Here is a 26772-nt window from a genome sequence, read left to right as displayed (position 1 = left end):
TTTTCTTTTCCCAGTAACGACATCTAGATATGGAGAAGTCTTCAAGAACCAGAGCAAACAAAGCAGCAGTAACAGCAGATATATGAAAATTTTCAAACTCTCAATAGGAAGGTTAAGATATAGGTTAAAAGTAAAGCTCTTATAAAGCTCAAGAAAACATATAGTTGCTCTGCGTTTTGGTTGTCACCTCTCATTTCTGAAAATGAAATACAGAGATGACACTGCGTGAATGTGAAAAGGATGGACCTATAGACACTTAGGGATTCTAATCTTTCACATTTTAGATTTTGTTTTCCCAGCACTTTGTTAGAGAGGCCACAAGGGTTTTCCCTTTATTAGAGAGATCAGTAGCATACTCACATTTAGACATTCTATTCATACAGAATAGAATCAAAATGTTGTTAAGTGTGTACCAGCTTTTATGTTTTATTGTAAAAAAAAAAGTTTCCTATTTTCCCCAGATGTTCGAGTAAGTTCTTTTGGTTAGAAAAATCTCTCTTTTTATATAGTTAATCCTTCAGTAGTTTATTTTTATTTTTTTTTGCTAAAGATCACTTTTATTAAACTGTTCTGATCTTAGTTTTATTTATCACAGTACCCTTATTTTTCTAATAATTTCAAATCAATGTTAAATATTTTTCTGCAGTTTTTTGAAAAGAATATTTTACTACCTAAATTTATTGAATTCCACAGAAGATCTTACTTTCTTTTAATAAAGTGAACTAGACTTTTTTTACAGAAAGTTCAAGATACTTTCTACTAAATATTAGTTAAAAGTTAATTGAGAATACAGACTGTCTCTGCAATTTATGTTTTAAATGTCCTCAAAGCACATAATGTGGCTTTACATGACATACGCTTTATCTAAATAAATTACAAAATATCTTTGTATGGTTACCTAGGTATTATTCCTAAGATACATTGATGTAAAGTTTCTATTTCTAAATAAGATTAATATCTTAAAAGGAAATTGCAAAGGAGTAATTAAAAATTTTTGCCAATTTTTGTATAACAGATACAAACTTCTCTACATTAAGCAAATTTTACCCTTTTCACATGAACTGTCAGGACACAATTGCAATAATGAGCTATATAAAATAAAAGACTAGAATTCTAAAAGATCTAGCAAGTTTTCCAAAGATATTTTTTTCAAAAAGAAATCAACAAATTGAGGTTTTGAAAATAGTTCTTTCAGATTCTTTTAATGAAGCTCTTGAAGTCCATAACTAAAATCACTATAATTGAGAAAGATTACATTTTATTTATGAAACTATATATAACTTAATTATACCTGAAAAACCTTATTACTTCTACCCCAGAAGTCTTTCTCCATTTGAAATCTCTTTTCCATACCTTAGGTAGGTTTATTAATCTCTTCCTATTAAAGCTATCTTCCTAAAAATCAGTAGCAGTAGGAGCTAAAAACTAATTGTCTAATTTGTCTTTATGTAGAGAGATATTAAAATAAAGGGTGGACACATGAGGTATATTATTCTATAATTGTCTTGTAGATTTTTAAACTTCTATTACTCATTTGCAAGTTCAAACTGAAGGTGAAGAAAATGAAAACAAACCCATAAGAACCAAAATATGACCCTGAGTCTATTACACCTGTATTTAAAAACTTAAAAACCATCTTAAGAACAGGTCTGAGGCACTGAACACTATGATTGAAGACCAGATAAGCTGTGGTCTGACATCGGTATTACCATCCAAGAAGAATGCAAAAGACCATTACAAAAACAAGAGAGGAATAAAAGACCAAATGGATATCGTAAGACACTGAAAATTGCACTAGAACACTGAGAAACTAAAAAAAAAAAGAGAAGAAATGCTGAAGAGATAAACAAAAGACATCAAAGGGCAGCACAATATGACAAACCAAAGTATTATGACAGAACATGCAAAGAGCTAGCTAGAGCTGCAAAACAAAAAAGGGAAAATTCACTTAGCATTTCCCAAGCTGAAAGAACTGAAAAACCAAATTCAAGCCTCGAGTTGCAATACGGAAGGATGCCATGAGCAAAATCCTAGGTAATTCAGGAAGCACCAAAAGAAGATAGGAGAAATACACGGAGTCACTGTACCAAACTGAACTGACAAGCACAGAATATTTCAAGAAGTAGCATATTTTTAAGACCCAACAGTGATAAAAGAAGAAATTCAAGCTGTACTGAAGGCATTAGGAAAAAGTAAGCCCTAAGGAATCACTAGGAAACAAACTGACATGTTTCAATAAACAGAAACATCCTTAGACATACCCACCAAGCTATGCTAGAAAAATTGGAGTACAACTCCACAGCCCACCAGCTGGAAAAGATCCGTGTTTGTTCCCATTCCCAGAAAAGTTAGCCAACAGAATGTGGAAGTTACCAAACAACATCATTAATTTCACATGCAAGCAAAATACAGCTGGAGATCATTAGAAAATGGATAGAACGTTACATTGATGGAAAACCAGCAGAAATTCAGGCTGGATTTAGACGCTGCTGCACAGGGGATATCATTGCTATGTCAGATGGAATTTGGTTGAAAGCACAGAATATAATGAGGATGTCTATGAGGATGACCTATGTTTAACCTTTTATGAAAGTGCTAAATCGTTTTACAAATTGGCTGTTTTTAAATTCTTGCAACCTCTTTATACAACTATATAGCAATTTTTACAAACTGGCTGAACCATGTTACTTTCTTATCAGAAATATATGTGGATCTATATTGTTGACCATATTCTGGTCAGCACTTGAAATTATCTTTTCATCATAGTTTTCCTTTGTATTTTCGTGTTAAGCATTTTTTTTATCTTCTTTGGAAAAATGTCTATGCAGATAGGCCAAACTGATTCTACATTCTCTTCCATGCCATCATCTCTGTGCTTGTCTTTCACCAATGCTGTCTTCATCGTGTACCTTTATAATAAATCTGGAATCTGCTAATGTGAACTCTAACTTTGCTTTTCTTTAAAATTATTTTGGCTTGCCCATTAATTTGTATTTCTATTTAAATTTGATAAATTATTTATCCATGTCCATAAAAGAAATTCTGCTGAGATTTTTCTTGAAATTGGACTGGCTATACAGATTACTCTGTGAAAATTTAAACATTAACAACACTGTTTTCCTTACTTAAAAATGGTGTATCCAACCAATTATTGAATTTTTATTTTTTTATCACTGATTTCTAGTTTTCATTATACATATCTGCCACATCTTTCATTAGACTTCAACTTAAAGTTTTAATGGCTTTTTTTGTTTAATGCTTTAAAATACTTTCAAATACATTTCTATTTCCAATTGTTCCTTTCTAGTGTATAGAAATAATACTTTTACATATAAAACTTGTATCCTTCAATCTTGTAAAACTTGTTTATTAGTTACAGGAAGCATTTTGTTTCCTTGGGGGTTTTGTTGACATTAGTTTAGTTATTTGTTTTGTTTCAAAGATTCCTTGATATTTTCTACAATCATGTTACCATCAAGTAAACATTGTTTATATATACTATCCAAACTCATATACGTTTTACTTCCTTCTCTTATTTCACTAACTAGCATGTGCAAGAGGGACCAGTCCTTGGAGAAGAACATCATACATGGAAGGGTGGAGGAACAGTGGAGGAGAGGAAGATGCTGGATGAGATGGATTGATACAGCAACTGAGGCAATGGGAGTAGATGTGTCAGAGTTAGTGAGGCTGGCTCCAGACTGGGCAGGCTTCATAGCTGCTGAACACAGGGTCGTTATGGGTTGCAGGCAGCTTGATGGCACATAACAACAACAACATAATGATGGTGAGTAAGAGTTGTAAAAATGGGAAGTTTACCTTGTCCCCCAATCTCAAATAGAAATAGTTCAGTCTTTCATTGTTAAGAAACAAGATAATTGTACATTTTCGATAGAAGAGGAAACAACACTATATTCCTCATTTACAATGGTTTTAAAAATAAATGAACACTGAATTTTGTCAAAGGCTTATTCTGTCTTCTGAATTGGATTTTTCTTTATTCTGTTGACATAGTAAATTACATTGACTGATTTTCCAATGATAATCCAGTCTTCTATCCCCAGAATAAATTTTATATAATCATTATGTTACTCTTTTTATAAACTATGCTAATATTTTGTTTTGATTCTGTATTTATGAGGTGTGTTGGTCTATACTATTTTTTCTTATAATTTTTAACATTTTATATTAGTATTATGATATGCTAGTGTTATACAGGCTCTCCTCTCCTATATTCTGGAATAATTTGAATAAAATCCATAATATTTTTCAATAAATGTTTGCTAGAATTTTCTAGAGAAATATTTAGGAAATAAGCTTTCTTTCTTGAGAAGCTTTCAAAATAATTAAACAAATTCAATATGAGTGTCCATTTATGTTGGTAGATATAAGACTGTTAAGGTTACTTGTCTCTTGTTAAGTGAGCCTTAACAACTGTTTCTTGCAAGGAATGTGTCCAATTCACTCAACTTGGTGACTTTATAGGCAATGAGTTATTTGTAATATTTATGCCTATATCATAACCTAACTTATTGCCCTCAGTTCAGTTCCAATTCATAATGGTCCTCCACTGAGTTGCCAAAATCTATAGATAGATCTATATGGAAAGAGACTGCCCATCTTTCTCTAATAGAGAAACCAGAGAATTAGAACTGTCAATCTCTCAGTCAGCAGAGATATATTATGTTCTATGCCACCAGGGCTCCTTTTTTTCTCTATAGAGCTCTATAATTCTTTTCTCTCTGATTCTTATCATTTGTGTCCTCTCTTTCAGCCTGTTTTGATCAGTCTATATTTTTTTAAAAGTTTTATTGACAATATTTGATTTAATTTCTTCTTCTCTATTGTTTTTCACTTTCCATTTGATTTATTTCTGTTCTTATTCTCATAATTTTCTTGCTTCTGTTAATTGCCTATGGGTTTATTTTGGTCTTCGGTATTCTGCCCAATGATGTGAAGACTGAGAATCTGCAAATTAAGTATCCCAGATTTGCTGGCCAATAGTGACATGGTGTAAGCATAGAAGGTAAGAGGAAGAAACAAGGGGCTACATTACCAGCAACAGAAGCACCATAACCCCTGAAAAACAGTAGTACTGACACCAGCCTTATTGTGTTTCCCTACTATCTAAGAGGTCTGAGTATCTTTTCAGAAACTGGGAACAAACGAAGAATTCTGTCCTCTGACAGGTCTTTCAAAGTCCTAGCTGTTCTGAGTTATCAGAAGTGTAAGTAACCAGTTGACAGGTACTTTCAATGTCCTTAGGACATCTCCTCTGATCAGAATTTCTAGATCCTAGTGTATTAATATTTCTTTCAATTTCTATCTAGCCCTACAGCTCACCATAGCTTTCTACTAATTGGGTTACTTCACAGTTTTGGTTTGTTTTTGGTTTTGAGAGTTTTTGTTTGTTTGTTTGTTTTAGGGTTTTTTGTTATTGTTCCTTCAACCTTGTAATATACTGTAAGGAAGCTCTGGTGGTTAATGTTACGGAGATATATTGTTTTGTTGCTGCCACTACATGCCATCATGCCTCTGTGACTCATAGCAATCTCGTCCCTACTCTGAGCCAGTCTCACTATCTGACACACCTATCCCCATTACCCCAGTTACCGTGTCAATCTATCTCATCTGGAATATTCCCCTTCTGTGCTGTCCCTCCATCCTTCTAAGCAGGATGTCCCTCTCCAAGGTCTGGTCCTTCCTGGCCATGTACTCAAAGTATGCAATACAGAGCTTCAAAATCCTTGCCTCCAAGGAGCACCTTGGTTTCACACTCTCCAACACATTAAACATTCCTGTTTGTTCTCTTGGCCATGGTCCATGGTATGTTCAAGATTCTTCTCCAGTACTACAACTCAAAGCACTGACTCTTCTTCTATCATCCTTAGACACTGACCAGCTTTCTGATGCATAGCAAGTAAGGGCAAAGACCTGAATCAGTTGCATCTTAATATCTAGACTAACATCACTGCTCTTTAGCACTTTGGAGTGGTCCCTAACAGCAGATTTCCCTAATGCATTCTTCTTTTGTTTTCCTGACTTCTGGTACCAGGAGTGTTGATTGTGGAGCGGAGCAAAGTTGACATTGTTAACAATCTAAATTTCTTCTCCCTCTAGTATAGTGCTGCCTATTGGGTGGTGAGAACGCAAAAGTACAAAGTTCATATCTACCAACTTCTCCTCGGGAGCAAAATGAGCAATTTCCTGCCTCTGAAAACCCACTGGAGAGGCAACTATGAATCAGTTTTAACTCAACAGTACACAACAACAAAATACTGTAAATTAATTACTTACATAAAGTCTCTCTGTTGGGTTCAAATAACATAACATAACATAACAAAACATAACATAACATAACATAACATAACATAACATAACATAGTATTTGTTTTCAACTTGGAGTCTGTCTAAAATGATCTTCTTTCTTCACTACATCTTTTTTTTTTTAACCATAGAGTTGGAACTGATCCTTCGGTGGATTTTCAGAGGCAGTTAATCACATGAGAGGAGACTGCCCATCCTTCTTCCCATGGTGCTGCTTGTGGCCTCGAACTGCCTGCCTTCAGGACTGCAGTGCAGCTTCTTGCCACTAAGCCACCAGAGCTCCCTATACCCACAATCTCTCATTAAATACTAACATCAAATATGTAAATATAAAATTTCCCATAAAAAAAGAAATTTTTACCATCTTCCCAGCAATTCTCCCCAAGAATATAGGATCTTCTCAGGACAATCCTTAGACACATCACCTGTTCCACTTGAGAGCTCATTGTCACTTTCTGCAGAAGAATCACAGAAACAAAATAAAATGCATAGATTTAATAAATAAACATAATTATGTGTTTAGTAAAACAACCAAAGAATTCTGCTCCTTGTATTATATTCATACCAAAAATAACAATAAAAAGCTTACTTGTGTTATTTATAATTAATGTCTAGGTAAATATTTTCAAAGTATATAACTAAATAACAATAGTTTATATAGTATGAAATTGAAAATAGCCAGAAATAAATGATAGTGTGTAGCAACAAGTTAATCACAGCTCAGGGCAGAATAAAATTAATTCATAGGATATCCTGATTTCTAATTTTTATACAAATAAATTGAAAAGTTATTTTTTCAGTGTATTTGAACTCCTGACCTTTCAGTTAGCAGTCAAATGATCAACTGTTGTACTGAAAGCACATTTTTAAACAGCATTATCCACAGATACTAAAAATTTAAAATCTAATGGTTGCACAATTAGAAACTCCTATAAGATGCTTTACTTATCACATTAATGCTCTCAAATAGTAATATTTCATTTAGTATGTATGTATACAGCCTTCAAAATTTCATTTAGTGAAACAGCAGCATATATATACACACATTATTATTATGTGCTGTCAAATAGCCTCTGACTCATAGTAAGCCTATATCTTATTATTTTTAGGTGCCATTGAGTCAACTCTCTGTACAACAGATATAAATTCTGTCCTCTCCTGTGCCAATCTCACAATCTTTGACACTCTCACTCCCACTGCTGCAGTAAATGTGGCAATCCCCCTTGTTGAGGGCTTTCCTCTCCTTTGCCATCCTCCCACTTTCCAATATTGTCCAGCTATCAGCAGCAGAGCATATGATTGAAAAGATAATGGTCTGAATCAAGCACACCATAGTCCTCAAACTAACACCATTGTTCCTCACTAATTTGGACAGGACCCTGACTGTACCCTTTCCCAATGCAATATGCCTCCTGATCTCCTGACTGCTGTTCACAAGTAGTAGATCCAAGTAAGATAAAGTCCATATATTATGATATAGCCGATTGTTCCAGTGGCAAGAACTGGGGTATTTTGGGTGTTGAGATGGAATCTATATTGAAGGCTGCAGTATTTGATCTTCTGTAGCCAGTGTTTTGGGTCCTCCCCACTTTAAGTAAGAACAGCTGTGTCATCTGCATACCAAAGGTCACTGATTAGTCTTGCTTCTATATTGATGCCACATTCTTCTTTAGAATCCAGCTTCTCAAATAATATGCTCAGCATACTAACTGAATAAGTATGGTGAAGGATACAACCGTGAGGTACATCATTCTTAATTTTAAACCATGTAGTGTTCCCTTGCTCGGTTCACACAACAGCTCCAGGATCTACTTATAGGTTTCTAATGGACAACTAAGTATCTTGGATTCTTATTCTTCTCAATGTTAGCCATACAATGTTAGCCATTCTATTCTAATAGAATAAAGCACTGTGCCATCATCAGAGTCTCTGCCATTCTTAAGCCTACTGTTGCAATCACTTTCTCATTCCCTCTCAATGGACTCATTTACTATTTATCCAAGGACTAGCCTCTCCTCATAATACATCCAAAGTATATGAGATGAAGTCTCATCATATTTCTTTAAGCAGCATTCTGACATCACTTTTTTTCTAGAAAAAAATGTGCTTATTTTATTGGCAGTCCAGTATTCACTATGTTTTACCAACACTACAATTCAAATGCATCCATTCTTCCTCAGTCTTTCTTGTTCATTATCCAACTTTCATAGGCAGATTTTTTATTGGTTTTCATGCAATCATCCATATATACTGTTCTTCATTCACATATATTCTGTTGTATACAATCATTCATATGCATTGTGTTTTATATAACTACTTACAATTGATCAATGTCTTTTATCACCTGTCTTCTTAGAGCCAATTGTACTTTGCCTATTCTTTCACCACCTCCCACTATCCATCCACTAATCTCTGCTTCCCTAGTGAGCTTATGTTTTGTTTGAATGCAAGTTATTTATCAAACATACCCAAATATAAAGCAATAGTTTTCATCAGAGAGAAGACAGTTTCACTTTTCCTTTAGTGAAAAATATGTTGAATTAACAAATATATTTAGTAAAATATAACCCAAACACACACATAACAACTTTGATATTTTTCTAGATAAAAAAACTCTTAGGATGAAACTTTTATTCAAAACTGTATTATTTTTCTGGAAATGGAGACAAGGCCAAAAGACTGAGAATAACATCAACTATCTGGAAGTAAGCCACATAAAGCAACTCTATGAAGCTTGGGATAAATTCATGATTAAAGTAACAGCAATTAAATTTAAAAGCAAAATAAATATTACTATGCTTTGGAGAAAGAAAGTAAACAAACACATTGAAATCTTAGTATTAAAATATTCTAATCATCTATTTTATATAACTAACTACATTTGTAACCCTTCTTGTATAAACAGCTATACATTCAAGAATGAAAAGAGTTACTATTAAAAATTATTTTGAACTACAATCCCAGAGATACATGGTTGGAGAAGGAGAGGCAATCTCCTCTTGTACTAGTCAGATCTGATTTTATGGTACACACACAAAAAATAATAATATAAAATAAAAATTATACTGGAACATGAGTTAATCTGTAACTATGACAGCCAAATAACGGGTTATTTCAAAGTATTTGATGAAATTGTGCATGCTAAAACTGAAGGTCAATCACAATGGCAAAAAAACCCCAAACATCCATTTATATAATAATCCTTATTATTGTAAAATAAGAGAGAGCTACTGATGCAGAAAATATTTTCAAATTATTACTACTAAGAAAGACATCCCTATGCATGAAACAAAATCAAGATATATTAAAATAGATTAAGAAATCAGCTATCTATAAGTTAAAAATGTTTACAAAATAGGATATGCAGTCACATAAACACTAGAGAAAAATATTTCCAAAAGATGACAAAGAGCTATATTTACTGTTATAATGCAAGATTCTACAAGTAAATTTAAAAAAACTCACAAAAAATTGGGTCAAGAACATGTGCAAAGTACAAGTCACAATATATAAAATACCACCAGCTAGTAAACATATTGGTGAGTATATACAATCTACAACCTCTCTAACAATATTTTTTCTCTTAAATAAAATTTTTATTTTATATTGCTTTACTCTCAAAGCTCATAAACATTGTTTTTCACACAAGATCTTTCCCATTTCCTTTACGACCCCTCCCTCCACCCTTCAAATTTTACAACCCTGTGATTAAACACACCCCCATCCTCACCACTCCGCTCCCACCCTCTCCCCTTGGATCTTCATACACATTCTACAATAACAGTCTTATATAGTATTTGTCTGATGGGACTGAGTTAGTTCATTTAGCAAAATGCTTACCAGACCTTCCCTAGTTAGGTAGTGATTTACAAAATCATTGCTCCTGGGTGCTTCATAGTATTCCATCATGTGAATGTAGCATAATTTTTCAATTTGTTCAATTGTGGTTGGTCATAAAACCTCTCTAATAAGTTTTAAATGCAAATGAAACACTGAAACATCTTTAAGTATTATATCAGCATTGAATATACAGACTAATAATATTTAATATTGCTGAAGGTACAAGGAGGCAGTCAACATTAAGTATTTAAATAACAAATCTTAATTTATTAAGATTCTAAATTAATATAAATTTAATCTAGTAATTCATATTCTAGAAATTTATCATCTAGTTAGATATATGTAATAGTATGTTCATTACATGACAACTCAAAGTAGAAGGAAACTGAAAGCTATCAGGAAATCATCACTAGAAGTTTAACTGGATAAATTATATCCACTTAATATATATATTCAAGAGAATCATATCAAGCAATTTTTACAAGGATGGAGAAAACCAATACATGCCAAAATCCAGAATATATGATTTGGTAATAAAAAGCAAGAATAGTAAGCAGTAAAATATTAATTTTTAATTTTAAAGTATTATTTTTAGTACTGATATTCCTCACAGTTTGAACAAGTCTTTTTTTTTTTTCATTTACAAAAGCCAACATTTATTTGCTTTTCTTCATAGAGAGTCTCCTTAAACACTGTTAATGGTTACTTATTCACAATGTTAACTAGGTCACGTCAGCTCACATTTAATTGGTTTTTTACCACAATTAGCTAAAGGAACAAGTTGAAAACTCAAAATTCCTGCAGAGACATTAGAGGAGAAATCCCAGTAAAGCATGTATTAAACTTAGATTCTTTTATCAGCTATAAAAAGCTCAGTTACACATTCATCATCACTACCTCAGACCAAAATCCTGACATCAACGTCCTTTCATAAAATTAGCATTTAAAGATACTATTTACCAGATTATAAAGGAAATGTAACCCAAGCTTCTCTATTGTGCATAACCAGTACTTCTATTTACAACAGTTGCAGATAAATAGGGCATCCCCAACAAACTTACTTTCACTAACATGACCTCCTGGTTAGGGAGATAAACCATCTTGTCTTCAACCCTAGATTCAAACAAACTGTAGTTTAACACACACATCTCCAACAGATTTATTTTTTTAAAGGAATGGATTGTGAGGAAAGAAAAGACATGAGGCAGAGAAAAGTATGGGATAGAAAATACATACAAATGTAAGCTGATTTGCTAGCTACTTTATAACCACAACAAACTGGTACAGAGGAATGTCCTGTACAAAACACCACAAAGGTTCAAAGATGGAGGTGTTCTCTTAGCAAGGCTCAAGATTTCAGTCCATGGTATTTGGAATTTAGGCTACAGTCCCTGTTTTTGGATGGATCACGGGAGTGTGGGCACAGTCCATGCTTTAATAAGATCTGAACATTAAGAATGGAGACTTGGCCCAGGTAGTAGATGAAGTGTTTAGTTTCATGTGTCACATAACTACGGAAGTTTCTTCCCATAATGCAGTTACAGGTAGGGTTGTACTTCTTTTCAAACTCCTTCTTGATGTGGCCGCAATGTCCCTCTCTACGTAGTATTTCTCCAGCTCCTGGGTTGCGCACTCCACCGAATTCTGTTGCATCTTCTCCAACATGTCCGCATTTTTGATCAGCGACTGAGATGGCCTTCTGGAGTAGGGGCTAGAGTGATTCAAGCTTGACCTGAACTGCCTCTGCTCCTCAAGCCATGGCGCATGTAAGCCAACCCACGCCAGCCGCCCGAGTCACAAGATTTCTTTTTTTTTTCAATGATTAATAGAAGATTTATTTAAACAATGATACACAGTCATCTCTGTCTCACTTAATTATGAGATGTTAAATGGTCGTTCCCATTTTCCTTCCTGGATAAGTTTTTCTTTTCTATCTCTCTCGGTTTTGAAAACGTAGTACCAGAAGAAGAGGGGCCCAAGGCCAAACACAGCTCCTGTGAGAGCGAGCTTGGGAGTGGGCCTGAAATTGGGATATATATTTGCTGATCTTGCATATGTCCAACGAATCAAGGCAGGATCTTCAATGATCATCTTCCAGTTGGGGTCATTGAGCTGAAGCAGATACTCCCCTTTAAGCCGGGATCTAATGGCCAGCCGCTCGGCTTGAGCCCGCCGGGTCTCTAGAGAGATGTTGTATTCGGCTGGGTCGAGGGTAGTAGGTAGAGTGGCCAGGCGCGATGGCTTGTACTTGGGGAACGACATCTTGGTGACAAGACTTATTCTTAAGTGTATCTTTAAGCTAAACTTGTAGGTAAGTCAGAATAGGTGAAATGTGGTTCCTTTTTAGCCTTATTGAATATAAGAAAAGGCCTCCAGTGATTTTAAGTGTTCAAACAGCAAGTGAAGATGACTTTAATAAAGCAGTTTTAAGTAGGGATTGGTTGAATAACTAAAATTTTTATTAGGTCATTAGGTGCTATCAAGTCAACTCTGACTCATACTGACCTCATGAGAAACAGAAACTTTGCCCTATCCTAGGCTATGCTTGCTTAGTTAAAATCAGGGAAGATGTACTTCAAGGTTGTATCCTTTCCCCACATCTATTTAATCTGTATGTTGAGCAAATTATTTGAGAAGCTGGACTCTATGAAGAATGCAGCATCAAGATTGGAGAAAGACTTGTCAATAACCTGCACTGTGCAGATGACAACCTTATTTGCAGAAAGTAAAAGGACTTCAAACACTACAGAGGATCAAAACCTACAGCCTTCAATATGGATTGCATCTCAATATCAAGAAGACAAAACTTCTCACCAAAGGATCAATAAGCTATATCATGACATTTGGAAAAAAGATGGAAATTGTCAATCGTTTCATCATACTTGGATCCACAATCAACACACTTGGTACCAGCAGTCGGGAAATTATGAAATACATTGCACTGGGAAAGTCCTCTATCAGGGCCCTCTCCAAATTAGAGAAGTGACGATGTTACTTTTAAGAATAAGGTGACCTGATTCAGGCCATGGTCTTTTTAATCATTACTATGCATCTGGAAGCTGGACAGAGAATAAAGATGATATAAGAATTGATGCCTTTACATTGTGATACTGGAGAAGAGTACTGACTATCTCATAGACTGCCAAAAGAAAACACAGATATGTCTTGGAAAAAGTGCAGATAGAGAGCTCCTTAGAGGCAAGAATGGTGAAACTTCCATAGAAGGAAGGATAGTGAAATTTTTCTCACATATTTTGGGTATTGCATTTACAATCAGACCTAATTACTAAATGGTGGAAGTCAACAATGTCCCAAATGTCTGATCTGCTGTACCACTCCATGATTTCCAAATCAACTGTTCCTCCTTTGTTCAGTTCCCCAAATGCTCCATGTTCTTTGGGTACTGTGGTTCACTGGCTGGCCTCACAGAAACTCAAATCTGTCCGAGAAATTACTCTCATGATTGTATGTGAAACACCGGTATTGCAGACTGGTGAACAATGGGCCTTACTCCATGTTTATATATGTGAACAAAGAAGTTTTCTATTAAAGCAAATCAGAGTTCTACTATTAAAAAAATAAAAAGCCTGTAAACTATACATTTCAGTGCTGCTGGTCATTGTATTCCAGGAGAATGAGTGTCCCAAAAGCATATGAGCACTGAGCTTCCATGAGATTATAGAGGCCTTTAAGTGGCTAGGAAAGCCATTTTGAACAACAAACCCTTTACATCACAGGCAAGCTGCTAGGAGAGGCCATGCATTGGAAATGGACATCATGATTGGAAAGTGGAGGACTGGTGAAAGGGAAGATCCTCAGCAAGATGAAGTGACATAGTTACTGCAAGAGTAGGCTCAAGTGTATCAGGTATGAGAAGGATGGCAGAGGACAGGACAGGGCTCAGGTTAGTTGTTGATATTATCTCTATGAATTGTAATCAACTTGACGGCACCTAACAACAACAACCACAACCTACACCATCCTAACAATCTTAATCATGTCCAGTCACAGTTACTATGTCAATCTATCTCAATAAGCATCTTCTTCTCTTTCACTGACCCCTTACTTTATTACACATATCTTTTTCCAAGAACTAGCACTTTCTGACAACATAATCAAAGTATTCCAGATGAAGGCCAAGTAGCAATTGTTCACAAATCAGACATCTAACCCAGAAACTGTAAATAACGATACTTACATGATTATAGATCTTTTTAAAAGACTATACTAATATAACCAAACTATTAATGGCAATGATGTTCTGGAATCTAACATTATCTTATATTACACAGTAGGTAGGCACTTAGTCTTTACAATAAATGCACATGTAGGACTATAAAAAAACACTGTTAATTCTTTGAAATATAGCTTTGTCAAACAATAAAATATATTGTTGCTAAAAAAAAAACCAAACACCCAAAATAAAAATAACAAACCACAATGGATACCGTCTGTAGGCACTTAGTCTTTACAATAAATGTGCATGTAGGACTATAAGTTGTTGTTGTTGTTGTTATGTTGTTATGTGCCGTCGAGTCATTTGCGACTCATAGCGACCCTATACACAACAGCTCTAAACCCTGCTCTATCCTGCGCCAACCTCACTGCCTCTGACACACCCATCCCGATTTCCCCAGTCACCGAATCAATCCATCTCATAGAGGGTCTTCCCCTCCTGCGCTGTCCTTCCACCCTCCCAAGCATGATGTCCCTCTCCAAGGACCCGTCCCTCCTGGCAACATGTCCAAAGTATGTCAGACAAAGCCCCAGAATCCTTACCTCCAAGGAGTAGGACTATAAGAAACATTGTTAATTCTCTGAAAAATAGCTTTGTCAAACAATAAAATATATTGTTGCTAAAAAAAAAACAAAAACAAAAACCAAACACCCAAAATAAAAATAACAAACCACAATGGATACCATCTCACCCCAGTAGCAGTGGCAAAGTTTAACAGGACAACAAGTTCTAAATGTTAGAGGATGTAGAGAGAGATAAATTCTTATACACTGTTGTAAAATGGTACAAACCCTTTGGAAAGCAGTTTGTTGTTTCCTCAAAAAGCTGAATATAGAAATTTCACATGAACCAGCTATTCCACTGCTTGGAATATACACTGAGAAAATTAGAACTGAGGCACAAACTGAGATTTGTACACCAATGTTCATAGAGTTATTCACCATTGCAAGAACATGGAAACAACCCAAATGTCCAACCACAGTAGAATTGAGAAATGGTACATTCACACGATGGAATGCTGCACAGAAGTCAGGAGCACTGATTTTGAAAATTACTAATTTGGGAAGTACTGGAGATCATTATGCTAAGTGAACTAATGTAATCCCTTAAGAACAAATACTGTATAAGACAATTATTGTGGAAATAGATAACTAGTAAAAGGTGCATGAGGATCCAAGGGAAGGGGGAGCAGAGGGGAGAGGATGCACAGGGGGCTAATCATAGGGTCACACAATTTGATGGGTACATGGAGGAGCAAAGGAAATGGGAAAGATCCATTGTGAAAAACAATAGATAAACTTTGTAAGTAAACCAGTAAAAAAATAAAAAATTTATTTAAAAAGGAAAAAAAGAAACAGTGTTAAAAGAACTTTTATCTTTCAAATAATCCATAATGCTACATGAAACAAATTTATTATTAAAAAAAAATCTTTACTAATGAGCAATTACAACAATGATTTATCTTTCTGGCAATATTCCCAGTTATTTTCCATCCCAGAAAGGAAACGAGAAAAATTGTGGACAGTTAGATTAGCAGAGAAGGCCTACAGGAGAAACAAAGTAAATGAGTACACTTTAAAGTAAAATGAGACCCCTGCATGAACATTTAAGGAAGAAAAAACAGCAAGTCAGGAGAAGAAGAATTCAACTGGAGAGGGGGCAGAATTTATCAAGGAGGATAGGAATTTCAGCCTTTTATTGAATCTCTTCATTTATATCTTCATTTTAGGCACTGTTCTAAATTTTGGGGACCTATAGCAGCATAGTCTATGGTCAGCTGTGCTGCTAAATCAAAGGCTGTACATCTCCAGCAGTTAAGTCCACAACTATATACAAAGGAGAAAGATGAGCAGTTTCCTCCTTTGTTAATTACAGACACAGAAAACCAATGGAGCCTCACTATGAATTGGAACTGAAACTTCTAAGTTTTACAAGTCTTAATTCATCTAACCCTCTAAATAACTTGTTTACCTAATTTGAACCACAACGTTTGAGCCTATTCCAATTTACAGTGGGCCTCCATCAGGTTTCCAAGGCTATACATCTTTAACCAAAGAGACTTCTAATCTTCCTCCCTCAGAGAAGCTGGCGAATTTTTACTTCTAACACTGTACCACCAATGCTCAAAGTTACCCAAGGAGTAAATGATAGGGAGAAAGAATTTAAGCTGTGTGGAATACTCAATCAAAAATCACTTCCCTACTACAGCATTTCATACCATGTGTGAGAATGTATATTTGTCACTTAGCAGCTATTCATCTGTGCTAAGTGCCAACACTGAGCAGATACTGGGAATAAAGGAGGATGAAAAAGCAGGTCACTTTAAATCAAGATGTACAATACTCAATTAGACCAAACAGATTTAACAGAATTTATCAATGTGTAACTGATAATTTACTATTCATTTTCTTTCTTCAAATTACAACTATGTATTAAGTCAAGTGGCTATGTCAAAGTCAGACCTCTCAATAAACTCAAACTAAAATCCATACTTTTCCTTTGTTCTACAATCAGGAAGCTAGTCATAGTGAAAGCAATGAAAATTAACCACTTAAGACTATAATATAGGGCATTCCGGTAGCCTAGTGGTAAGAAGCTGCACTGCAATCACAAAAGTGTTCAAATCCAAGAGATGATCTGCAGGAGAAAGAGGGGCAATCTCCTCCTGTGTAATTTACTGCCTTTCATAACCCACTCTTCCCCAGCACCACAACTCAAAGCAATCTCTTCTTCTGTCATCCTTAGCCATTGTCCAACATGTGTCCAGGAGAGATCAGTCTCTGGAGAAGGGCATCATGCTAGGAAGGGTGGATAGACAGCGCAGGACAGGAAGATCCCGGATGAAATGGATTGATACAGTGACTGGGGCAAAAGGTGTTGGTATGTCAGAATTAGTAAGACTGGCTTAAGACATGGAAGAGTTCAGAGCTGCTGTACATAGGGTTGCTGTATGTTGCAGGCAACTCAATGGCACATAACAACAATAACATACTATGACAGGTTTGGAAGTAGGAATGTGATCTACTTCCTAAACAACATGCCTGTGGAAACTATGAACTTTGATAAATGTCAATAGTTGTGGAAGGGCTTCAGGCTTTTTGTTCATAGGGTCACTATGAGTCCTGTTTGACTCAAAGGCAATCAACAACAACAACATAACCCACTTGGACGGTTAGCGATGGGTTGGTTTCAACACAACCACTAAGTCTGTAATTAAAGTTTACTGCTTATGTAAAAATCTTCTTTTCAAGAAAAGTAATGAGAATTAAGCTCAAAATTTCTTAAATTGAGAGTTGTATTTCCTTAACTGGGTAACATGACAATTATACACATTCAGCAGAAATTTTAACTTGGAACCATCACAGATTACATTCTTCACAAGATATCTAATCACCAGAATTCAACTCATCAGTTTTTACATATTTGTATCACTGTTATCTTAGATTTATGTTATGATAGTCTCTTTCTATTTCTACATTGTTGTGGTGGTTAAGTGCCACCAAGTCAATGATAACCCATAAGCAGCCCTATGAACAGATTTAATCTGTCTTATCCTGTGCCATCCTCACACTTCCTGACAAACTAGAGCCCATTACATCAATCATTGTGTCAATCCATCGATGAGGGTCTTCCTCTCCTTCATGCACCTTCTACCTTTCTAAAAATCATGTCCCTCACCAAGGAATACTCCCCTAGCAACATGCCCAAAGTATATGAGGCAAAGCTTCAGCATCTTTGCTTCCAAAAAGCACTCTGGCTGCACTTTCTTCAAGACATATTTGTGTGTTCTTTCAGTAGTCTATAGGCTGTTCAGCACTCTTCTCCAACACCACAACTCAAATTCTTCGTATGTTATCCTTATTCACTGTACAACTCTCAGATGCAAGTGATAGAAAATATCATGGCCTGAATCAGATGCACCTTAGTCCTCAAACTGACATCATTGCTCCTCAATAATTTGGAGAGGTCCCTTACTGCTGACATTTCCAGAGTAACAAATCTCCTTACTTCCTGACTACTGGACTACTGGTACCAAGATTGTTAATTGTGGATCCAAATAAGATAAAGTTGTTAAAAGTTCCAATCTCCCCAGCTATCACGATGTTGTCTACCTATTCAGTGGTAAGAATCTTTGTTTTCTTGACAATAAGATTCAGTCAATATTGAAGGCTTGTATTCATGGATCTTCTGTAACAAATGCCTCAAGTCCTCCTCACTTTCAGCAAGCAAGGTTGTGTCATCTACATAGCACAAGATATTGATGAGTCTCCCTCCAATCCTGATGCCACATTCCTCTGTGTAACAAATTATGGCTAACATTGAGAATGTGAAACCTATACCTAGACCAGGAGGCCACTGTGCAAACAAAGCAAGGGAAGACTACATCGTTTAAAATTAAGAAGCGAGTGTGTTGTATTCTGTCTCCACATCTATCCAATCTGTATGTGGAGAAAATTATTTGGGCAAATAGTTATTATGCAGAGAAATATGGTATCAGGATCAGAGGGACACAATCTCTATATTGAGAACTCCTTAGAGGTAACACATATATCATCAGGATTTAATGCAGATGCCTTGCACAGAAAAAACTTGTTTCTGTTGAGATTAATCTAATTAAAATTCTCAAATTCATAGTGAACCTACAAAACAGAGTAGAACTGTTCTACAGGGTTTTTGCGGCTCTAGTATTTGTGGATGTAGACTATGGCATCATCCACCCCTGTACTGCCAGTGGACTGGAACTGCCTACTTTTTAGTTAACCAAGCACTTAATCACCATGCCACCATGGATCCCTGGCTTGCATACAACAGACAATAAATTTTCATTGAATGTATGGATAGTCTCACCAATCCATAAAGGGACTGGCTAGTCTCACCACTAAATTGAGCAGATCCAGTACCAGAAAAGGAAGAATCTCACCAGTGGAAAAGAAGCAAGAGAATGCAACCCATCCTTCAGGACCAGAGATTCCTGGACCAGCAGAAGATGCCCAGACTATGGCCTCAGGAAGCAATTGCCATAGCAGCCATAGTAAAGAACCAGACACCTGACATGAGATGGAACATCCCTTGAAAATGCTATGCCATGAAACCAGAGCTAAGTTTGCTCAAGTTTGTTAGAGGATTGGGGAGCTGAGAGTCATACACGGCAGGACTGAGACCTTTTAACACTAGCATAAAGTTATGAGGCTCAAGGCTAAGGTACCTACAAAAACGTTTCAGAAGCTGTCCTGACTGTATTCTGATAATGATCTGGATTATAATCTTTTGACATCCATAATATGGTTCTATGTGGTCTGTGAATTATCATATCAGATTTTGGACCTAGTCAAGTAATAAGATTGGTGGTGGGACCGACTAGTAGAAAGAAGTATGGGGGCCATGGGTGACCTATGGTAACTGGTTTTGTGTTGCTAATGTTCTTGACAAGGATAGTTCCCTTTCTGAAGGAGCTAAAGTCAGATATGGCCACCTCAATGTGGACCTTGCTCTTTTTACAACTGGGGTCAGAAACTGGAGTTGTAGGGTGGCTCCAGACTCATGGAAGTGTGGCATTTTTAAGACTAAGAAATAAGGGATTTGGGAAGTGCAGTTAAAATAGATAATTTTACTAGTAAAATAGAAAAGCAGCTTTTAGCTTAAGGCAAAAGGGCAAAGGCTCCAGGCCATATGCATATAAATGAGACAAATTAAGGGTGGAGAATGAAGTTGAAACTGGGAATACCTTTAAAGTTTTATGTGTTAGTTGACTTAACTTTATAAATATTGTTGTTTCTATTTTTTCATACAGTAATATTAAGATATATTGTAGAAATAATGAAAGTTTTTGTTCACTTAATGATAAGACGTATGATATAAATGATTACTGTCGTTGTTAGGTGCCATCGAATCATAGATGACTCATAGCGACCCTATGAACAAAAGACATGAGCACTGTTCATAGAGTTTCCGGAGGCAAGCCAATTCAGAAGTGGATGCCACTCCTGCTTCCAAGCTTGTTTTTTTTTTCAGGAAGCTCCACCAAACACTGTCCACCATGGGTAACCATTATCACATTTGACACATCAGTGTCACAGTGTTAGCATCACAGCAATCATGAGTTACCTTTGTACAGCAATGCACAGACCACTATTATACCACTTGAAAAATGTTCGACAAAAAAACAATTTAGACCAGCCCGAGGGCCCTAATGGATTTTTAACAAGGAGGCTTTATCACCTCTCCTCATTCCCTTTAATGAATCAACTTTCCACCCTAATACTCACCAAGCTTGGCCTACAAACTTTTGCATAACCTAGCTCCTATAGATGGTTTTCAAAATGGATTTCAGCCCCATGCTGTGAACCAAAAGGCTTTTTTAACTAGGAGGCTTTATCAATTCCCCTCACTCCCCTTTCCTGGACGATAATAATAATATTTAATTATCGAACAATATCATTAGTATCACATGCAAGCAAGATTCTGCTGAAAATTATCCAGAAACATTCAGAACAATATGTCAACAGAGAACTGCCAGATGTACAGGCTTAATTTAGAAGAGGTTGTGGTACTAGGGATATTATAGCTAATGTTAGTTAGATGGATCCTGGAAGAAAGCAGAGAATACCAGAAGAATGTCTATCTGTGCTTCATTGACTACACAAAGGCTTTTGACTGTATGGATCACAACAAGCTGTGGCTGACTCTGAGAAGAATGGAAATCCCAGAACATTTGATTGTGCTAATGCAAAACCTATACTTGGACCAAGAGGCAGTCATCAGAACAGAGCAAGGAGACACCACATGGTTCAAAATCAAGAAGGGGGTCCATCAGGGATGTATTCTGTCTCCATATCTTTTCAATCTGTATACAGAACAGATCATCTGAGACATTACGAAGAGGAATGTGGCATCAGGATTGGTGGAAGAGTCATCAACAACCTGCATTATGCAGATGACAAAACCCTGCTTGCTTAAACTGAGGAGGAACTGAAGTGCTTGCTGCAGAAGGTCAAGGACTGCTGTCTCCTATATGGATTGAAGCTCAACATCAAGAAAACAAAGATTCTCACCACTGGGCCATTTGGCAGCATCAGTAAGGATGGTGAAGAGATTGAGAAAGGTAACAGTTTTAGTTTGCTTGGCTCCAAAATCAACACTATCAGTAACAGCAGCCAGGAAATCAAGAGACGAATTGCATTAGGAAAGTCGTCTGTGAGGGACCTCTCAAGAGTACTGAAGAGCAATGACATCAAGCTGGAGACTAAGTTGCACCTGATCTAGGCTATAGTCTCCGCAAGTACGTGCTATGCATCAGAGAGTTGGACAGTGAATAGGTTTGACAGAAAGAGAATGGATTCCTTTGCGTTTTGGTACTGGAGAAGAATATTGAATATATCATGGACTGCTAGGAGAACAAAAAGGTTTGTCCTGGAGAAGGTGAAGCTGGAATACTCCTTGGAGTCAAGGATTCTGAAGCTTCTTATGACATACTTTGGGCATACATGGTCCTTGGAGAGGGACACCATGTTTGCCAGAGTGAAGGGGTGGCAAAGGTGAGGAAGACCTTTGATGAGATGGATCGATTCTGTGACTGGAGCGGTGGGAATAAGTGTGTTTGAGATGGCTAGGTTGACACAGGATAGAACAGCATTTAGGGCTCTTATACACAGGGTTGCTAAGAGTCGCAAATGACTCGATGGCACATAACAACAACAACAACAACAACAATTTATAGGGTTCCAGAGAAAGATAGGCTATCTCCTCCCAAGCCATTCACAGCCTCTAAAAACCCACTGTAGAGTCAGCTCTGAGTAGCCTGAGTAATATTATTTATATTTTAAAATACTAAGTGATACTTAAAATTATGACTTCCCATGTATTTTCTTTAAATGTCAAGATATTATTAATACTTGGATAATTTATATTATAGATTGCATTTTAAATTAAATATTCACCAGCTTTCACTTGTGAAGTATAGCAGTCTTTAAAGATTTATACAAATCAATATAGATTTTACTTACTCATGTTTATTATTTATATGATTAAAATTTATAATGTCATTCATCATTATTTATCTTAAAATGCATTAGTAACGTGTTTGTAAGGTACTTAAACTATCTTTGGTTCTGAATCATAACAATTATATTTTTATTAGAAAAATAAAACACATCACTACTCGTACTGCACCATCTTCACGAATATGTTTGAGCCTATTTTTGCAAACACTGTATCAATCTATCTCATTGAGATTTCAAGGAAATGATAATCTTCACTTATCAATAAAAATTACTTTATCTAATAAGGTCCCAGGAATAGATGGTATACCGATTGAAGTATTTCAGATAACAGATGTTTCCCTGGATGTGCTCACCAAGTTGTGCCAAGAAATCTGGAGAACAACCACTTGGCCAACTGACTGGAAGAGATCTATATTTGTTCCCATTCCAAAGAAAGGTGACCAACTGAGTGTGGAAACTACAGAACAGTGTCATTGATTTCACATGAAAGCAAGATTCTACTGAAGATTATCCAAAAACTATTAGAACAGCACATCAGCAGAGAATTGCCAGAAGTCCAGGCTGGGTTTAGAAGGGGCCGTGGTACTAGGGATATTGTTGCTGTTGTTAGATGGATCTTAGCTGAAAGCAGAGAATACCAGAAGAATGTCTATCTGTGTTTCATTGATTATGCAAAGGCATTTGACTGTGTGGATCATAACAAACTGTGGCTGACTCTGAGAAGAATGGGAATCCCAGAACATTTAATTGTGCTAATGCGAAACCTATACTTGGACCAAGAGGCAGTAGTCAGAACAGAGCAGGGTAACACTGCATGGTTCAACATTGGGAAGGGTGTACGCCAGGGATGCAACCTGTCACCATACCTTTTCAACATGTATGCAGAGCAGATTATCCGAGAGGCTGGGCTCTATGAGGAGAATTGGGTCATCAGGATTGGTGGAAGATCTATTAGCAATCTGCATTATGCAGATGACACAACCCTGCTTGCTGAAACTGAGGAGGACCTCATGCACTTGCTGCGGAGGGTCAAGGATTGCAGCCTTCATACGGACTGAGGCTCAATGTCAAGAAGACAAAAATTCTCACCACTGGACCAATTGGCAGCGTCAGGATGGATGGTGAAGAGACTGAGATTGTTCACAGCTTCAGTTTGCTCAGCTCCACAGTCAACACTCTTGGCACCAGCAGTCAGGAAATCAAAAAGCGCATCGCAATCGGAAAGTCTGCTGTTAGGGACCTCTCTAAAGTACTCAGGAGCAACGGTGTCTCTCTGGAGACTAAGGTGCGCCTGATACATGGCCTGATAAGGCCATGGTCTTTGCAATCGCTTGTTATGCATCAGAGAGTTGGACAATGACTAGGGAGGACAGAAGGAGAGTGGATGCCTTTGAGCTGTGGTGCTGGAGAAGAGTACTGAATGTACCATGGTCTGCCAGGAAAACAAACAGATTCATCTTGGAGAGAATTAAACCAAGCTACTCCTTGGAGGCAAGGATTCTGGGGCTTCGTCTGACATACTTTGGACATGTTGCCAGGAGGGACGGGTCCTTGGAGAGGGACATCATGCTTGGGAGGGTGGAGGGACAGCGCAGGAGGGGAAGACCCTCTATGAGATGGATTGATTCGGTGACTGGGGTAATCGGGATGGGTGTGTCAGAGGCAATGCGGTTGGCGCATGATAGAGCAAGGTTTAGGGCTGTTGTGCATAGGGTCGCTATGAGTCACAAACTACTCGACGGCACGTAACAACAAGCAACAATCTAGTTTTAAATCCTGGTGGGTGAAGATTTGTAATGTTAACCAAGGCTGACTGGAGCTGACTATCAATTGTTTAAATACAAGTTCAAACTGAAGATGAAGAAAATTAATGCATGTACTATGAGAGTCAAATTAAGAGTTTGAATGTGTCCCATCCATTTAATATTATCTCGAGAATAAATTTGATGATTGAACACTTATGACTGAAGTTTTGACTCTCAATAGTACACAACACCAACAAGTACTCATTTCTGGAAATAAAGAGATAGATGATAGAGAGATAGATAGATAAAATTATTAGATACTGTAAATCTTGAAAGTATGGAAGTCAGCCTTGATGCCAGTGCTGACTGGCATAGTCTAAAAGAGGATGATATGCTATTCAGAAATGCTTGTCCAAAGCAGCAGAATTAGAGGGCATGGGGCTTAATTTTCTCCCACGTTAAGCCCCTTCAGTACTCTGCCCAATACTCATGAATCCTGGCTAAAAGTAAACCATACCAGAAGAATGTCTATTTGTGCTTTATTGACTAAATATGGATTGAAGCTCAACATCAAGAAAACAAAGATTTTTACCAGTGGGCCAATTGGCAGCAACATAGAGATGGTGAAGAGACTGAGATTGTCAGTCTGGAGACTAAGGTGTGTCTGTTTTAGGCCACAGTCTTCACCATTACTTGCTATATATCAGAAAGCTGGACAATGACTAGGGATGACAGCGGGTGAACTGATGCCTCCGAGCTGTCGTGCTGGAGAAGAATACTGAATATACCATGGCCTGCTAGGAGAACAAACAGGTTCTTCCTAAAGAGTGTGAAACCAGGCTGCTCCTTGGAGGCAAGGAATCTAAAGCTTCATCTGACATACTTTTGACATGTTGTAAGGAGGGACCAGTCCTAGGAGAGAGATGTCATGCTTGGGACGATGGAGGGACAGTACAAGAGAAGACCCTCAATGAGATAGATTGATTCAGTGCCTGGGGTAATAGGGGTCAGTGTGTCAGAGACAGTGAGGTTGGCACAGGATAGAGAAGGATTTAGGGCTATTGTATATAGGGTCATTATGAGTTGCAGGCAACTCAACAGCACATAACAGCAACAATAAAGGCATTTGACTGTGTGGATCATAACAAGTAACGATTTGCATTGAGAAGAATGAGAATCCATAAATATTTAATTATGCTCATGTGAAACCTACACAAAGACCAAGATGTTATTGTGCAAACAGAGCAAGAGGACACTACATGGTTTAAAATAAAGAAATTAGTGTGTCCTGGTAGTATACTTTCTCCATACATGTTTAACCTGTATGTAAAGCAATGAATTAATGAAGATGGACTCTGTGTACAACTGGCATTTTGCACATGGCACAACCTTCCCTGCTGAAAGTGAGGAGGACTTGAAGCACTTGTTGAAGACTTGAAGAAGATCAAATACAGGCTTCAAGATTGTCAAGAAAACAAAAATTCTTACCACTAAATCTATAGGCAACATCATAATAGATGGAAAAAAGACTAAAGTTGTCAATGATTTCATCTTACTTGGATCCACAACCAACAATCTTGGTACCAGCAGTTGGGAAATCTGGAGACATATTACACTGGTGTTTTTATAATTCATACTGCTAAGATAAATAGTAGACTATTTATGAGAAACCTCAGGTCAATGTAGTCTCAAATTGTTAACCACTTGTATATGTCCACAATTTCTAACATGAACAGCTCCATCCATGGCTCAGTTCCTCAATTCCTCTATGGCTCTTGGGTTCAGATTTTGTAGAAGTTGTCCCAGAGACTCAGACCCATCAAACGAATGATTCATGTAACCATCAATAGTAGGCTGGTTTGGAGAAACTGGTGACTGATGGCCCAAGATCCTGTTCTTTCACTTGTGGCACAGCTAACTGGTGATTTTAACTTATACAGGACGGTGGTATAGAGACTTGAGAGCAGCCAAAAGCTAAGCCCCAGGCAAAGATGATAGTTTCCTCTCACATGCTTTAGGCATGCTGCAAAGAGAAGCTATTCCTTAGAAAGAGACATATAATGTTGGGAAAGGTGGAGGGTCAGTGAAAGAAAGGAAGACCCTCAATTAGATGGACTGATGCGGATTTTCCAAAGAAATAAAACATCTGGCTCTCAGATCCTTGTATAAGCCTCAAGTAGGGTGGGTAGAATTCCATTCTAAACCTCTCTCTTGAATATAATAATTTAGCACAAAATTAACAGTTAATCATTGGCAGGAGAAGCCATCTAAATGATAAACCTTAGACATCTAGAACTGGGAAAGTCTAGTTAGAAAACTCTCCAAATTACTGAGGAGTAATGGTGGCAGTCTGAAGACTAGCATGTGTCTAATTTAGGCCATGGTCTTTCTGATCACTTGCTATGCATCTGAGAGCTGGATAGGCAATAAGGATCACAGGCGAACAAGTGATGCATCTGAGTTGTGGTGTTGAAGAAGAGTACTAAATATCCCATGGACTTCCAAAATAACAAACAAATATGTCTTGAAGAGTGTGCAACCAGAGTGCTCCTTGGAGGCAAAGATGATAAAGCTTCCTCTCACATGCTTTAGGCATGCTGCAAAGAGAAGCTATTACTTAGGA

At 36.9% G+C, this 26772-nt stretch overlaps 1 protein-coding gene and 1 pseudogene across 2 annotated transcripts in view; both read right to left on the bottom strand.

Annotated features, from left to right (window-relative positions):
- Positions 1 to 26772, bottom strand: part of RABGAP1L (RAB GTPase activating protein 1-like) — a 966320-nt gene that overhangs the window by 732900 nt on the left and 206648 nt on the right. For both annotated transcript variants that reach the window (XM_006887704.1, XM_006887703.1), the window contains exon 11: positions 6689 to 6782. In XM_006887704.1, coding sequence (XP_006887766.1) covers positions 6689 to 6782 — 94 coding nt within the window. The remainder of the gene's footprint in view (positions 1 to 6688; positions 6783 to 26772) is intronic.
- LOC102870792 lies at positions 12043 to 12429 on the bottom strand (annotated as a pseudogene).

Source organism: Elephantulus edwardii, unplaced genomic scaffold (genome assembly GCF_000299155.1).
Source record: "Elephantulus edwardii isolate Elephantulus edwardi_28Jun2011 unplaced genomic scaffold, EleEdw1.0 scaffold00061, whole genome shotgun sequence".
Taxonomy (NCBI): domain Eukaryota; kingdom Metazoa; phylum Chordata; class Mammalia; order Macroscelidea; family Macroscelididae; genus Elephantulus; species Elephantulus edwardii.
Note: the sequence above shows the minus strand (reverse complement) of the source record. Positions and strands in the feature narration are given on the sequence as shown.